Raw genomic sequence first — 15,652 nt, 5'->3', positions numbered from 1 at the left:
TCGGCAAAGCCTCACTTTCCAGTCCTCTATCCACGCCTGTATCAGGCATCTCCTCACTTCTCCAGACGCACTCTGGAATCTGACAGAGGTGTGAGGGAACTTCAGAGTTAATAAACTGTAATCTTCTAGTGCACACTACAATTAACACACCCTAAAGTACAGTTACTTTGTAATTAGATCGAAGAACAAAACCCAAAACACTCGTCCAGGTAAAGTTATTGTCAAACTTCTTCCGTAGGTTTCCTAGCAATTAAACCCACTTACTCATTTCGTCTGAAAAAAGTATGTATTACTTCAATTTAAACTAATGCCATAATGATCCAATGTGTGTTATTAATGAGAGCGGGCATGGCATTTCAGTCATCTGGACTGCTTTGCCAGGGGCCGCAAAGGAGACGTCAGCAAGGAGCACTGATTATAAAGTAACATTTGCCCTAATAATTCCCTTTCTTTCAGGGAATTTTATTTCAGGAAGACTCTGGGGGTGAGATCCCAACAGATATTTGCTATGAAAACCAGTTAAGCTGTCCAGCTTAGAAGGCACGATGGCTCTTCAGAGCCACCTGTGACTGTGCAAGGAGACCTTGGGGAAGCCTTGGCAGCTCAGCTCCTCCATAGGGCAAGGTGTATACCCTGCAGGTGAGAGAGCTGACCCCCAAGCTCTCTGTGTTTCCCCAAGCACCAAGAACACAACCAAAATACAGCTGCATTCTGGGATGCTGAACAAGCCAGGACTGGGATTCACCAGGTCTGCCTTGGGCAGCCAAGGAAGAATGGACAGCAATGGGACCACCGCTGGGCACAGCTCCAGAGTAGTAAGTGTTACTGAGCAGTTACCACCTGCCAGGTACTGAGCTAAGCCCCTGACATCTATTGACTCATTTAATCCACACATTAACCCCATCAGGCAGAAATGAGTACTGTATCGCAATGTTACAAATGAGAAAACTGTTGCACAGAGAGGTTGAGTGACTTGCCCAATGTCACACAGCTAAGGCAGCAGAGCTGGGATTCAACAAGAAGACTGCTCTGGATGCCACGCCCCTAACTATTAAATGCAAGGGTTATCCTGAGCCTGACTGGAGGAGCAAACAGCCAAATCTCTTGCACCAAGATTCTACCAAAGTTGCCTAGTGCCCTTACGCACTGCCATGAGGGAAGAATTCTGGTTCCTGCCACTCCTGGTCCCCACGCATGGTTTGCTGTGATCATATAGACCACTTACCATGTGCCAGGTACTCTACTGGGTGTTTTGCCCTTACAGCTCAGAAATTACCCTATAGATGAGGAAGCTGAAGCTCAGAGAAGTCACCTTGCATAGGAAGCAGGAGGCAGAGAGGGGTGCTGATCCATGCTTATTTTTTTATTTACTCATTTATTTTTTACACTTGATGCAACACTCAAAAAGTACAAGAAGTTATGCAGTGAAAAATTCATCTCCCATCCCAGTCCAAGCCACTGTGTTTCCCTCCCTTAAACAGCATTTCCTTGGAGTGACTGTGTGTCCACTCAGATACACACACACAGAAGCTCACTTGTACACAAAGCAACACTTACGTCACCATTCTCATTTCTCTATTGTCAGCTAACAGCGCCATGTTTTGGAACTACTTCCACTCAGTACATAATAAACTAGAGTTTTCCATTAAATGTACATATCATAATATATTTAACCAATTTGCTCAAGATGGACATTTAGATTGTTGCTAATTTCTGATGTCATCAAATATGCCACAATAAATCTTAGTACATCAAGCAAACACTCTACCACAGTGTTTGCTCCTCACAGATATGCCAAGAGGCTGTGAACAGAGCTGTGGACCCTCTGGGAACCAGAGCTGGCCAGCCCCCCACTCACCAGCCATATGACCTAGAGCAAACCCCTTTACTTCTCTGAATACAGAACCCACCATGTGGGGTTGCTATTGGGATGACGTGAGCAAGGGCAGCTCCACACTCTTTCAGGGCACCCAGGACAAAGCAAGGGCTAGAGGGACTGGAGCTGTTACCCGCTGGCATGACGCCTGGGTCATCTGGGAAATGCAGGCCCTACATCTGGCTTAGACTCTGGGGCTGTGGTTTGCCCTGAGACAGATCATCATTCCTGAGAATGTGTCAGTTTCTGCCCTTTTGTCTGCAGACAATGACTTCAGACAGAAGGCAGTGAAAGGACCAGAGCCTTCTAGAGATGAAGGCTTTGCCTTTGTCTGTCTTCAGATCTCTGGACAGGGTATAAAGAACAGGACCCAAGAGTGCCACCCAAGGTAGCAAGGTATGGCTCCCAGGGATTTCTGGGGATCCTGAGCATCTAAAGTCTCCTCTGACTGTCTCTCCAGTCTCATCCCTAGCCAATTCCCATATTCCAGCCATATGATCTTTCCTCCTCTCCATTGCTCCTAGGCCTTTCCTCAGGAAAGAGGGAAGCAAGTTCTTCCCTCTGCTTGGAATACTCTTCCTACAACCCCAGTGCCCTTTGCTTGCCTAACAAAAAATAAAAACTACTCCTATTTAAACACATGCTTAAATGTCACCTCCAGCCCCCAGTGCCCTTTAATTGCCTAACAAAAAATAAAAACTACTCCTATTTAAGCACCTGCTTAAATGTCACCTCCTCCAGGAAGCTCTTCCTAACCACCTTGCCATAGGCTACACTGAATTTGCATGCGCTTTCTTCGGTTACCACCAAGAAAAAGACAGGCCCAAAGGCACGGCAAAGTGGAGCAGTGTCAGAGTGGAAGGAATATCAACCCACAGCTGCTGAGAGAGGTAGGCTTGCTAGGCTCACGGAGGAGCAGGGGAGACAGGCGCAGCCTGGCCAGACCCTAGCTGTGGACACCTAGCCAGGTGGACAATATCTGCTCTCCACATAGAGAGGGAAGTTTCAGCAGGAAAATTTCTTTCTGACATGCGGGTAGGAGAGGACTTCTTAAACAAGACAAGCAAGAGAGCTGGCCATAAAAAAAAAAAAAAAAAGGAAAAAAGATGACTACATTTGACAACAATACAATAAAGAATTTCTGTTCACTAAGACAAACAATTAACTTAAAGAAGATATTGCCACGCTTAAAAAGAAAAGGCTCAATTTTAAAAACGGGCAAAAAAATCAACTGTAAACAGGTGTTTCACAGAAGAGAAAATAGCCCACAAAGATATGAAAAGATACCCAACCTCATCTATCATCAAGAAAATGTAAATTAAAATCAAAATAAGATTACATTTTGCACTAGAAACCTAAAAGTAACAAGAAGACAAGTGTTGTGAGGTTAGGGGACTTGGGGAACTCTCACATATTGCAGGTGGTAGTGTGAATCGCTAGGAATGCTTTGGAAAACAGTTTGGTCTAACCTAATAAAGTGAAATACGCACTGACCCAACAGTCCAGCAATTCTGCTCCTCAGAATAGACCCTGAAAAGCTCTTGCACACAAAAACCAAAAGACAAATATGAGAATGTTCCTACCAGTATTGTTGGTAATAACAAAATCCTGGAAACAACACAAATGCCCATGGACAATAAAGTGGATAAATGAATCAGGGCATACAGTGCAGCAATAAAAATGATTAATACACCGACCTGCATCAAACGGATGAATCTCAAAAACCTAATGATGAGTGAAAATAAAAAAACAATCCTAGAAGCATGCAGAAGTGTTATTCCACATATATGAGTCACAAACCAACCATGGGCCCCATATTTGTATGATAAAACTATCAAGGAATGGAGCTGCAGGCCACTATCCCAAGCCAACTAAGGACCAGAAAGCCACATAGGGCATGTTCTCACTTCTAAGCGGGAACTAAATTATGAGAACCCATGGACACACAGAGGGGAACAACACATACTGGGGCCTATGGGAGGGTGGACAGTGGAGGGAGCATGGAGATTGGAGGGTGGGAGGAGGGAGAGGATCAAGAAAAACAACTAATGGGTACTAGGCTTACTACCTTGGTGATGAAATAATCCATACAACAAACTCCCACGACACGAGTTTACCTATGTAACAAACTTGCACTTGTACCACTAAGCCTAAAAAAAAAGTTAAAAAAAAAAAAAAAGACGTCCGGGCGCGGTGGCTCAAGCCTGTAATCCCAGCACTTTGGGAGGCCGAGACGGGTGGATCACGAGGTCAGGAGATCGAGACCATCCTGGCTAACAAGGTGAAACCCCGTCTCTACTAAAAAAAAATACAAAACCTAGCCGGGCGAGGTGGCGGGCGCCTGTAGTCCCAGCTACTCAGGAGGCTGAGGCAGGAGAATGGCATAAACCTGGGAGGCGGAGCTTGCAGTGAGCTGAGATCCGGCCACTGCACTCCAGCCTGGGCGACAGAGTGAGACTCCGTCTCAAAAAAAAAGACATTGGCTTGGGATCCTCTAAAACAGTGAAATACATGTACAGTGTTTTAAAAATATGAGGCATAAATTTAAAATTTCCATGCTTAGATACAACTTGGCAAAACTTCAGACACATAAAAAGAAAAAAAATATATCAAGGAAAGCGAGGGACTTGTTAGCACACAATCAGGAGAGTGTTTAAGTCCCTCTGTAGGGGAGACATGGTCAGGGTAAAGCACACAAGGGCTCCTTGATATTTTTTAAACTGATTGTGTGTTCATGAGTCTTCAGGTTATTAGTCTTTTAATTGAACATATACATTGTAACCACGTGTAGCTTTCGATTAAAAAATAATTTTTAAACTAGTACAAATAGACAGTAGTTACTCATACAGAGCCCTGATGTTTTGTTTCTGTGGAATCACAGCTTCCAACCCATCCCAGGTCTGCAAGCTAGCCCAGAGGCCAAGAAGGGACTGCCATGCCCTGGAGATGCCCCTGGGCCCTGGGCCCTGACTTCCAATGCCAGCCCATGCAATATTAGCCAAGTTACTCCACCCATCTATGTCTTCATTGAAAATGAGTGCCTAGCAAAATACCTGGCATGTGGTAGGGATTCCGTGAATATTTGTTGAATGAATGAGTCAATGATATCGAAGAGCTCATCATAATTACAACCTTCATCCAAATTTATTCACTAGAGGGAAATTGTGGATACAGCTACTAGCACATCCCCACCCCGGCCCCTGCCAATGCATACACACATGAATATCCCAGCATTTGAAGTGGCAACTCAGAAAGTTCTCCATTCTTTTCGATCCAAACTTTTGGTATTTTAATGTTGCAAATTTTCTCTCAAATGTCATCTTCTCTTTTATTTTTCCTTTCACTGTCACAACAAGCATACAAGTATTTTCAGTGGAATTTTACTAAATGGTACATCTTGTAAACCATATACATACCATCTCCTCTCTCACCCTTCTGCCAAATTCTGTCTTGGAGCCCATGGCTTTTCCTGCTCTGATCTCTAACTCCTGACTGAAATGCCCAGTCCTCAGGCTCTACCTGGGGCAGGACATTCCTGGGTTTAAAGGGAGGCTGATGAGCAAATGAGGAAGAATCAGGCCTTGCCCCACAAAGGAGGAAGCCTATGTGTGATGCTCACTGAAGTGAGTGCACCAGCCTAAAGCATGTCATGTCCCTTCCAAACTACCTCCCTTTTTCTTGGCATCAACTCTGACTGGCTGGGGACAGCAGCAGGAAGCTAGAGCCTAGAGGGTCCAAATTACAGAAACAGGATGATGCCTTGGCTAAACGCATGGGTACTAAAGTCAAAAAGAACCGTTCTGAGCCTCATTTCCCTCATCTGTAAAATGTAGCGATAATCCGACCTCAGAGGGATGTTGGGTGGCTAGAGTGAAGTAAAATACATAAAGATACTTGCAGATCACATTGAAAAAAAGTTGCTGTATTCCCAAACCACTTCTGTTTGACTTTGGAAAGAATAGAACAGTCTTTACACTTAATTTGCTTTTTAACTGGGCTCATCTGCAGCTAGTGCTGCAGTGAGTCAGGGGGAGGAGGGGCCCTGAGGTGTTCCGGAGGCACCGTTTGTCTTGGCTGTATTGGCAATGTGTATCCACCCAGAAGTGACACTGGGACAGGCCACAGCCAGCCATGCCAAGGGAGCAGCCACACTCGCACTCCGAGGGCTGAATGTGCTGCATCAAACAGCAGATAGGCTGTGTTGCCTTGGCTCAGGCACGTGGGAAATGGGCAGCAGCTGGGCTGGGCATGAGGGGAAAGCCAGGACGAGCACTGCGCACTGAGTTAAAATTTTACAGAAAATGTGTAGAGGCAGAAACCAAGCCTCACTGCTTGTCACATCAGGAGGCCGATGACCAGGGTAGGCAAAGGCAGGAGGTCCTGCACAGAATCCAACAAAAGAGTTCTCTGGCCTCCAGCAAGCGGAGAGCCAGAAGGGCTAGCACCCTGGACAGCGCCATGGGCACACAGCTCTGACGCTGTCTTCTGACTGAGAACCCCAGCTCTGGGGTTCTCCACTCACCTCCACCCTCCAGGCCTGAACCAGCAAACATGACAGGTCTCTGCCAATCCCTCTCTTGCACCATGGAAGCTTCACAGGCCGACCATGGTGTTTTCTGCTGCTGAGCCCACACAGAGACTCAGAATCCTTCCCAGCACAGCTCCCAAGCAGCCTCAATTAACCACCTACAGTGAGTGGTCCTCCAGATGAAAGTTACTGGTCACTTGGCAACTTTATGGACTTACTGATAAGGAGCAGTCTGGTTGAAAACTAACTTCAACCCCACCATAGGTAGCAAAGGTGTCCATGTCAGAAAAGAGGAACACAGCTTTTGGTCCCATTGTAGATTCTGGGTGGAGGAGAGAAGAGGGGTGGGGAAATGTGTCTGCAGAATAAAACCTCCGTTTCCTAGTCTACACCCCTTCCCTGCCACCTCATATTCAGAGGTCAGACTATCCAATACCCTTGTCTTTCTCCCCATTCCTCCTTTGTCTTGTTTGAAATGGCTTGAAAACTCCATGTCCCCATCTATGAATGTGTCAAGGGGCTACTCTGTGCCAGGCAGCGTGCAGGCAGCAGGGCCATTGTGGTGGGAAGTACACAGCCACTCTCCCAGACTTCACTGCCTCACCAGGCAGTCCAGCACTCATGGAGGACCAGCCCTCATGAGAGTCAGGACAAGCCGAGAGCAGGCTGAGGGCAGGACGAGCATGTCTGCGAGAGCATGTAACCAAGCTGCCAGCTCTGTAGGACAGGTGGGGCTCAGGAACATTTTTATTTGAGGACCTGCATCTTGAGCAGAGTGAGGGTAAGGAGTGTAATAAGAAAACAGGACTTGGGCAAGTGCTACCAGGCCTTGTTCAGTCTGCAGGAATCACAGGAGCACAGACGGGTGGGCAGGCTAGAGAGCTGATCACCTGCCCTCCCAGCAGCTGAGGTTCCCATCAAGGTCGCCTTCCAGGCTCTAGGGGAAAACTGTGTCTGCAGGCCAGATTGGAAACAGAGCAATGATGCCCAGAGAAAGTGGGGTGGGAAGGGCCTGGGCACACTGGATCACAGCACTGGATCTGGCAGTGTCCATGCCTCTCCACAGGGCCTAGCCTCAGAGCAGGCTGGACTTTGGGGTTGAGCCACCAGCCCCAAGGGCTCTCAGGGGAAGGCCTGGCCCCTGAAAGATCCCTGCAGGCAACTTAGGGCTCTTACAAAGCCTCCAACTCCTCCCCAAGGGCCAGGGACTGAGCAGGAGTGGGAGGGTGGAAGGGAGAGGCCAGGTCTTGGACTGAGTCCAGTTCGGGTCCCACCCTTGTCCCCATCCACCTCATTTTTATTTCAGCACAGTGACTGTTTGCTCTTTCAATTCTTCCTGGAAGACTCCAAACAGTATATTTGCTCAAGAGCTGGGGACAACTTTCCAGTCTTAGAGAAGAAGGGTATTTAGGCAAATGCAAACATATGCTGATTTCTTTTCTTAGTTACATTCTTGGCAAAGAAATTATATCACCCAGAGACAAAATGGGACTTTCGAAGGTCCACCCATTCCATCCTGGCACCGGCCGTGGGGCTGCCAACCCTCATCAGTCTCCCGCACCCTCTAACATGTTATGGGGGTGTCTGTGGCTATACAGAGGTAGCATAGGGATCCTTGTGAAGGAACTACTCTGTATCCTGACTGGTGGTCACAGGAATCTACACATGTGATTTTTAAAACGCATAGCAATAAATCCATACCTGCAAGATCACATGCACTACTGAAATATGAACAAGGCCTATGGGCTGTATCAAATCCTGATTGCAATATTGTACTACAGCTATGCAGGATGTTACCGTGGGGGAACCTGGGTGAAGGGCACACTGGATCTCTCTGGGTTGCTCCTTATAATTGCATGTAAATCTAAGTTATCTCATAATTTTCAAAAAAAAAATTGTTTAAACACTAAACATGGAAACCATTCTATCTCAGGATTATGACTAGTCTGTTTTTACAGAGCAGTCATAAGAAAACCTGAAGCCATTTCTCCAAAACCCATTTTTGTGGTTTCCTAACAAGAAAATGATGATTTTTTTTCATATGAGAGGCCTTCAAAGAAGCCATGCCCAGCCCTACCCAGTGTCCCCAACCCACCAACCCCAGCCTGGCTCCATGACACTCAGGGCATTCCTCCCCCGACCTTTGCCCCAGCCTGGAACCCTGAAACTGAAGGCCGACTGGGATGGATGGAGGCAAGGAGCCAGGAAGGCCTGGCAATCGTCCAGTGTGAAGGGCACTCTTTGGAGAGGAAGCCTCCAGGAGGAACCATGCTGGCCGGCCTCCACCTGTGCCAGCACACAGCCCTTTGGATCCCTGCCAGCAGTTTATTAATATTTTATTGAAACCTCTAAGATGATTCAAACTTCAGCCGTCATGATAAGGTGTTGTTGCTAGGCAACTTTAGTGCCTATCTAGGGAGCTGTTTTTACAGCTCTTCCTGACTCATGAAGCTTGAGGTTTGACCCTATCACCTGGAGACTCACTCAGCACAGACCACCCACCACCAGTCCAGGGCCCCACCCACTCTCTGGTCTCCCAGCATCTGGCCATCCCTGCCCCTGAGCAGCCCTGGCTCTCCTGCCTGACAACTCACCATACTCGCTGTCGTAGAACATGACAAACTTCTGCCAGCGCAGCTCCGTCACCAGCCTGAGCATGACGTCGTTGAGGCGGACGGGTGGTCTCGAAGCCAGTGTGTAGGCCTCACCATCAGGGCTGGGGTTCAGGTGGCAGGCGGTGCGTGGCGACCCCCCAGGGTTGCGCTGGACAAAAAGGTGTGGGATGTGCATGGCATCCGTGAGGGACTGCAGGGCGTTGGCAGATGCACAGCCAGTGGACGTGACCAAGGCCAAAATCCCCTGGGTCATGAGGTCACAGGCTAGAAAGAGAGGAGAGAGAGAGGAAGGGGTCAGCATCGGGGTGATGCTGCACCAGCTTCAGCCTGCAGGCCCCATGCCTGGCAGCTCGTGCCCGGGACTCCCAAGAGAGGCTGCCTCCCTCTAGGACCAAGAACCATCCTGGGCCAGGCCAGCGGTTTTCATGAGCACAGCCTCACTGACATCCTTGGTGAAAATGCCAACTAGACATTCTTGTACCCATTTAACATGAGAAAACAGAAGTCAAAAGGGGTAAAACCATTTGCCCTAGGCTAGTCAGGGAAGGATGGTAGAGTACAGATTCATCGCAAATCTGCCTGACTCCCAAACTGAGCTGTGAGATTAGCCATCCTCACTCAGCCAAACTCGGCCATCCTGAGTTTCTTGCCTAGGACTATAAGCCCATTAAGAGCCAAAACGTCATTGTGTTGATCTGTGTATCCTCATGCCTAGCTGTGGGTGGAGAATACACTGTGTGCTCTACAACTGTTGACTGAACTGAACTGATTGGGACTGAATGGACTAAATGGCTTCCGAAAGTCAGGGAGGCACTTACCCGAGAGGACCCAAGATGTAGGAAAAAATTACAAAAGAAAAGAAACCCTAGGTCTTCTGGCCAAGTCCACTTGATCTATATCATAAAAATACTGGGCCAAACCCCAGATGAAGCAGTTGTTCCAGAAGGATTATTCAAAAGCCACTTGACAATAACAAAGAAAGACACTCCCACTGCTCAGGCAGTTACCACGGGTGCAGAGGACGAACCCAACGGATGCTCCAGCAGCCACTTCTAGGTCTGACACACTCAGGGGCTCATCTTTCCAAGCTCTCCCGTAACTGCAAGAGGCACCCCTTGTAGCCATGTGCCTACACTTTTTTGGGATATTAACCAATTAATAGAAAGATGCAACTCCCAACGCCGCAACCCACTGCACCAGTTTTGAAGCAAACATTTCTTACTAATGGTTTATGCGATGGCAAGGATGTGCAGAAGCAGATGCAGTTTCAAAACACAGCCTGTGAATGGCAGCAGGCCATCTGCTGCACACGGCAGACTTTGAACGATTTTTGACAATGCAGTTCTTTCGGTCAAGAGCTCTTGGGTTTATGTAATGCCTCATATAAGGCTGGGAGAAGGAGAGAAGAACAGGGGAAACTGACCCCAGGGAGCAAGGCACTGGGAGGCAGGGGAACATGTGGGAAAAGGGAGGGTCCCCCCACACTCTGCAGCAGCAAAGTCTGGCTGCCCTCCGGGCAAGGGCGCTCACCTTGCACTGGCATGAGCACCAGCAGAACGAGAACCCAAATCCCATGGTTCTCTCCTCTTCAAGGCCACCGGCAGGGGTAGCTAAACAAGAGATGATGATGTCTTGTGAATCTCACAGCCCCCCAGATGCCCTGGCCCCCTCCTACCCCAGCTCCAGTCTGCTGAGTTCTCTCCTAAACAGAAATCTATTGCATGTCCTGTTTAAAGCCCTGCTGTGCCCCCATTTTACTTTAGCCTTAGGGATAAAGTAAAAGTCCACTCCTGAAAAAGCGGTCTTGCAAGCTCCCATGCCTGCAGCCTCACGCTCCTCACCATACCCTTTTCCACCACATCCCAACCAACTGCCCACCCCAGACCCTCAAACTCACCTCTTCAATCTTGATGCTCACTCTTGCTTCAAAACTCAGACTCAGCATCACCAGACTGGCTCATGATCCTTTTGGCATGATCCCCCTTCACTGCACTTCCCTGTCATGGGCCACATGTTGCCTGTGTTACTGGCTCGTTCTCCAGCTTGACCCCAGGTTCCAGGATGACAAGTGTCATGCCTGCTGTGTTCACCATCCTTTCCCAGACACGTGCTAAGCCCAGTTCACAAAGGCAATAAAGACTCGTGCAAGAATACCATGCAAGAATTTCCATGGGCCCGGTCAGTAATTCCTCTCTGGGTACCTGTCCAAACCATAGGAACAGCATTCAATCCAAAACCATTCAGAGGACACTATCCGTACTCTTGGAATATTGCTAACAATCTAAAAGATGCAAATAGGTGAGCGGTTATGAAAGTGCCCCATTTGCTGAAAGTATATACAGCCTTTAAACTACTCAAGAAGATACTACAATAACATGGGAAAGTGCCTGTCATAAAAAAGTAGGTGAAAGTGATAAAAAATTGTCTGTATTTTATTTTATCAATTAAATAAAACGTCAACATGCATGAAAGAAAAACCAGAAGGAAATATTGCAAAATGTTAAAAGTCACTGCAATTTAGAAGAAACCTGAAAGTGGTCTTTCTTTTCTATATTTTGCCAAAATTTTGTGACATAAATGGATAATTCCTTTTAAATAGAAAAATAATCCTCTGATAATGGACAAGTATGAAAACTACATAGGAGGAAGGACTATTGTGTGAGAATTGCCTCTGTGCCAAATTCTCCTGGTGTCCTTTGTACATGTGAATTCACAGTATTCTCAGGACATTTGTGTAGAGTAGATATCATTGCATCCATTTTCCAGACAATGAGATGTGAGGCCACACAATGAACACTGCCACAGACATGGGGAAAATGCTTCTGAGAGGTGGCCACATGAAAATACCAGGGCACAAAATTATATGCTAACTGTGATTACAGCTAGGCAGAAAGCACACCCATGAAAACGGCAACAGAAAACACTACAGGCTAAGGCGCTACGACAATGCATGGATATTTTGTCTTGTGCATGCTCTCTTTAATGCCAATACTATACATTTTTAATCTTAAACAGCGATTGTACAAAATAAACTGTATATCCCTGGGACGTAAATTCTCCAGGAACTCCAATGCTCAATTGTGGAGTTCTCCCATCCCAGGACTCCCATGGAGAGTCCTCCTTGCAGCCCTCAGTCACTTTTGGCTCTTGTTGCCCCACCTGCCCGGCTCCCTCCCAGGTCATCATCTGTCCTCACTCCATATATGTCAGGTTTTGAAGTTGCAGAATGCCTCTGAGCCTCAGTTTCCCCATCAGGGCACGCATGCCACTGGCTCCTGCCCTCCTTGTCTCATACATACATTTGGTATCCCTGCCTGCACCCCCACAAGCCAGCCCCTGCCCTAAGCACTATTAGGGGGAAAAGCAGGAGGACCACAGGTCCCATCTTTGAGGAGGTTAGGATCCACCAAGGAGACAGACTCTGCAACTCAACTGGAGGAAAGAGAGAGGAAGCTCCCAGGGACACAGAGGAGGGTAAATTCATTTGCGGTCAGCACCAGGGCCTCAAATGAAGGAAAGGATTTAGAAACTTTCAGGGTGTCCCTCAGGGAGAGCAGCACAAGGTGGGTGCAGAGTGACAACGACATAGAGCCAGGCAGAACCCTCACCAGCTACCACCTCACCAAGGGTGGTGGGAAGAGCATTCGGATCTCACGTTCACCCAAGTTCCAGTTTTGGCTCCTCCAGTCAGTAGCCACACAGCCACGGGTATGTCCCTTTCTAAGCCTCCATTTTCTATTAAATAGGAATAAGAATCTCTACCCAGCAGAGCTATGAGAGCACTGGCTTAGGACACAGACAGCAAGTGCCAATGCCTCACAGTGCACAAGATGCTGAACAGATGTCACCCTCCTGCCCCTTCCTTGGACATTCCATCTCTCCATCAAAGTCATGCCCAGGATCTAAAGCATTAGTAGTCCCAAGCGAGAGCCATCTCGCCCTCCCCATGGAGGTGGGCACTGCCGGCCCACCCCTCATGGAGCCACCTGCAGCGTCCTAAGCGCCAGGCCTTATAAACAGGGTGGGTAATTAAGGCTGGAAGCCTCTCCCAGGCGCTAATGGAGAGGCCTGATGTGAGTCAATTTCCAATCCACTGTGAATGGCCTGCTAATTGGGGCACTGTTGAAATGATGGTTATTTGGAGGCTTCTAACATAAAAATAATAAGATCAAAATACATCAGATCAAAGCCAAATCAGCTATTAGCTTAATCAAGGTTGTGTGTGATGGGATGTTACACAATGCATGCCCTGGTTGTTGTGACAGATGCTGAACCCCAGGACTGGGACTGGCCACCTGCCGGAGTCCAGGGTCTGCCCTGGTCACACACTGGGACCGTGGTTGAGGGCTTGTCCTCTCCGGGTTACTGGTTGGCTTTCTCTTTATTTCTTTCTGTCTTTCTTTCTTTCTTTTTCTTTCTTTCTTTCTTCTTGGTGAGGGTCAAATAAAGATGATGGCTCCCTCACAGGGCTGCTCCACGTGTGCCATGAAAGGTCTTTATATGTGGACAGTCATTCATGCTGCCTCACACACAGTAGCAAATCAGAAGTCACCACTACCTAGGATGATGCTCAAAGATGTTTGCACAGCTCTCTAGAGGATAACAGCTTTTGTTATAATTCTTTGCCTCCATATCATAGGGTCACAAAGCTGATGTCTCTCTTGATTACAACACAAGCTTGATGGACTGATAAGGGCCCCCTGAGAATGACCCATCCGTCAGCTGAGAAAGTAAGACAAACTATAAAGAGCAGCTTCCAGCCTCCTCCCCATGCACCCTGTGTCCTGGGAAAGTGGAAGGTCTCCACAAAAGAAAGGGCTACTCAGAGCTCAGGGGCGAGGGTGGGGGGCAGCCAGCATTCCCAATTCAACTCCACAATCCATAGTCACATTCCCACCTCCTTCCCTGGAGAAGATGTTCGCATCCCACTCATACAGGCAAAAATTTTCCAGACAGCAGACTCTCAGGGGTGGGATATGTCAGGTGAGGTACTGGCTACTTCACAGGACAAACTCTCAGTAACTCTCACCCCAGGTGAGCTTTCTGATTTCCTGGTTAAAAAAAAAAAAAAAAAATTACAGCACAGAGAGTGCTAGTTGCTTGGCCAGGACCACACAGCCAGAGAGCAAACAGCAAAGAGAACCCCAGACCACCAGGCACCTCTATATCCAATGCTGCAAAGAGAAAGTGGCCAGCAGGGACAGAACCCAGGATTCCAGGCTGACTCTACCCAACTGTCCCTGGACAGAAATCTCCAGGGCAGCTCCCAGCTCAGTGCTGGCCCCAGGGAAGGAGCAGGCAGGCAGGAACAAGGCCTGTCTCCCCTGAAAGCAGATCCTTGACTCATCAAGTCACTGGGTGCCTGCAGGTGGGTGTTGGAGGTGAGAGAGGTGCCCCAGAAATTGAGGTCACTCTGGGCACCATCACTAATCCATGCCCACTATTCTCCATCTCCAGGGGGATTTCTGGAACATTCTCAGAACAAGGCTGTGAGAAGCAATACCTCAGAAGGCATGTGTTAGAAGAGACCCACAGTTCCTGGTGCCACCCCCTGGTCATGATACTGGCCACTGCCAGCTCAGCCTTTCCCTCTGTCAGGTGCCGTTAAGGAATCGCTCCCAGGCTTGCTCACCCTGGAAAAAGATCTGCCCATGCAGCCCCTGCTACTCTTGAGGTCCCAACCCCCTCAACTGGCAACCCCTGTGTTAGCCAGCCTCTGGGTGCCACCTTAAAGAGCAGCAGGATGTTCCCAAATGGATGAGGCAAGAGAGAGCCTCCACCTGGGGAGAAATGACCTGATGCCCTAACCTCAGAGGAACCTGGCAAGGCTCAGCTCCTCTCCGTGGGCAGCAGAAAAGACAGCCAGGCTCTGAGCAAACCTGGGCTCAGCCCTGCCTTCCCAGAAGGAATGGTCTCTCCCCAAGGGAGTTAAGCACCTCTGCCGACCCCCAGGCTGCTCCATGAGCCACCTCGTTCCTCCAATAATCTTAACCTACACGAGCACCCACCTGCCCCCAGCCACCCTCATTATCTGTACTCTTCCTTTCTTCCTTTAAATGGGAAACAGCTACATTAATATTTGAATTCCAATGGTTAATGCTTCAAATTAAGGTAGCATTTATAAATACTTTAGAGCTGATGAATAATTGACCAAATTTAGTATTGTCATAACTCATAGTAAATAATTGATCTATGGAGAGTAAATACGTTTCATCTTTTATTAAGACATTTAAAAGGTAACCAAGGGGCGGAGCAAGATGGCCGAATAGGAACAGCTCCAGTCTCCAACTCCCAGCGCAAGCGACACAGAAGACCGGTGATTTCTGCATTTTCAACTAAGACTCCACCTCTGGGGATAGCGCACAGCTGAAGACCAACAGGGGAAGCAGCGGGGGCCTGTGCAGACGCGAACGACTCTGTCTGACAGCTTTGGGGAGAGCCGTGGATCTCCCAATGCGGAGGTTGAGATCTGAGAACGGACAGACTGCCTGCTCAGGTGGGTCCCTGACCCCTGAGTAGCCTAGCTGGGAGACATCCCCCACTAGGGGCAGTCTGACACCCCACACCTCACAGGGTGGAGTACACCCCTGAGAGGAAACTTCCAAAGGAAGAATCAGACAGGTACACTCCTGT

At 48.2% G+C, this 15,652-nt stretch overlaps 1 protein-coding gene across 2 annotated transcripts in view; it reads right to left on the bottom strand.

The window, feature by feature from the left end:
- The window catches only part of GRID1 (glutamate ionotropic receptor delta type subunit 1), a 570,596-nt gene that overhangs the window by 395,849 nt on the left and 159,095 nt on the right, over positions 1-15,652 (bottom strand). For both annotated transcript variants that reach the window (XM_017893244.1, XM_017893245.1), the window contains one exon: positions 8,999-9,283. In XM_017893244.1, the coding sequence (XP_017748733.1) occupies positions 8,999-9,283 (285 nt within the window). The remainder of the gene's footprint in view (positions 1-8,998; positions 9,284-15,652) is intronic.

This window comes from Rhinopithecus bieti, unplaced genomic scaffold (assembly GCF_001698545.2).
Source record: "Rhinopithecus bieti isolate Rb0 unplaced genomic scaffold, ASM169854v2 scaffold_23869, whole genome shotgun sequence".
Taxonomy (NCBI): Eukaryota; Metazoa; Chordata; class Mammalia; order Primates; family Cercopithecidae; genus Rhinopithecus; species Rhinopithecus bieti.
Note: the sequence above shows the minus strand (reverse complement) of the source record. Positions and strands in the feature narration are given on the sequence as shown.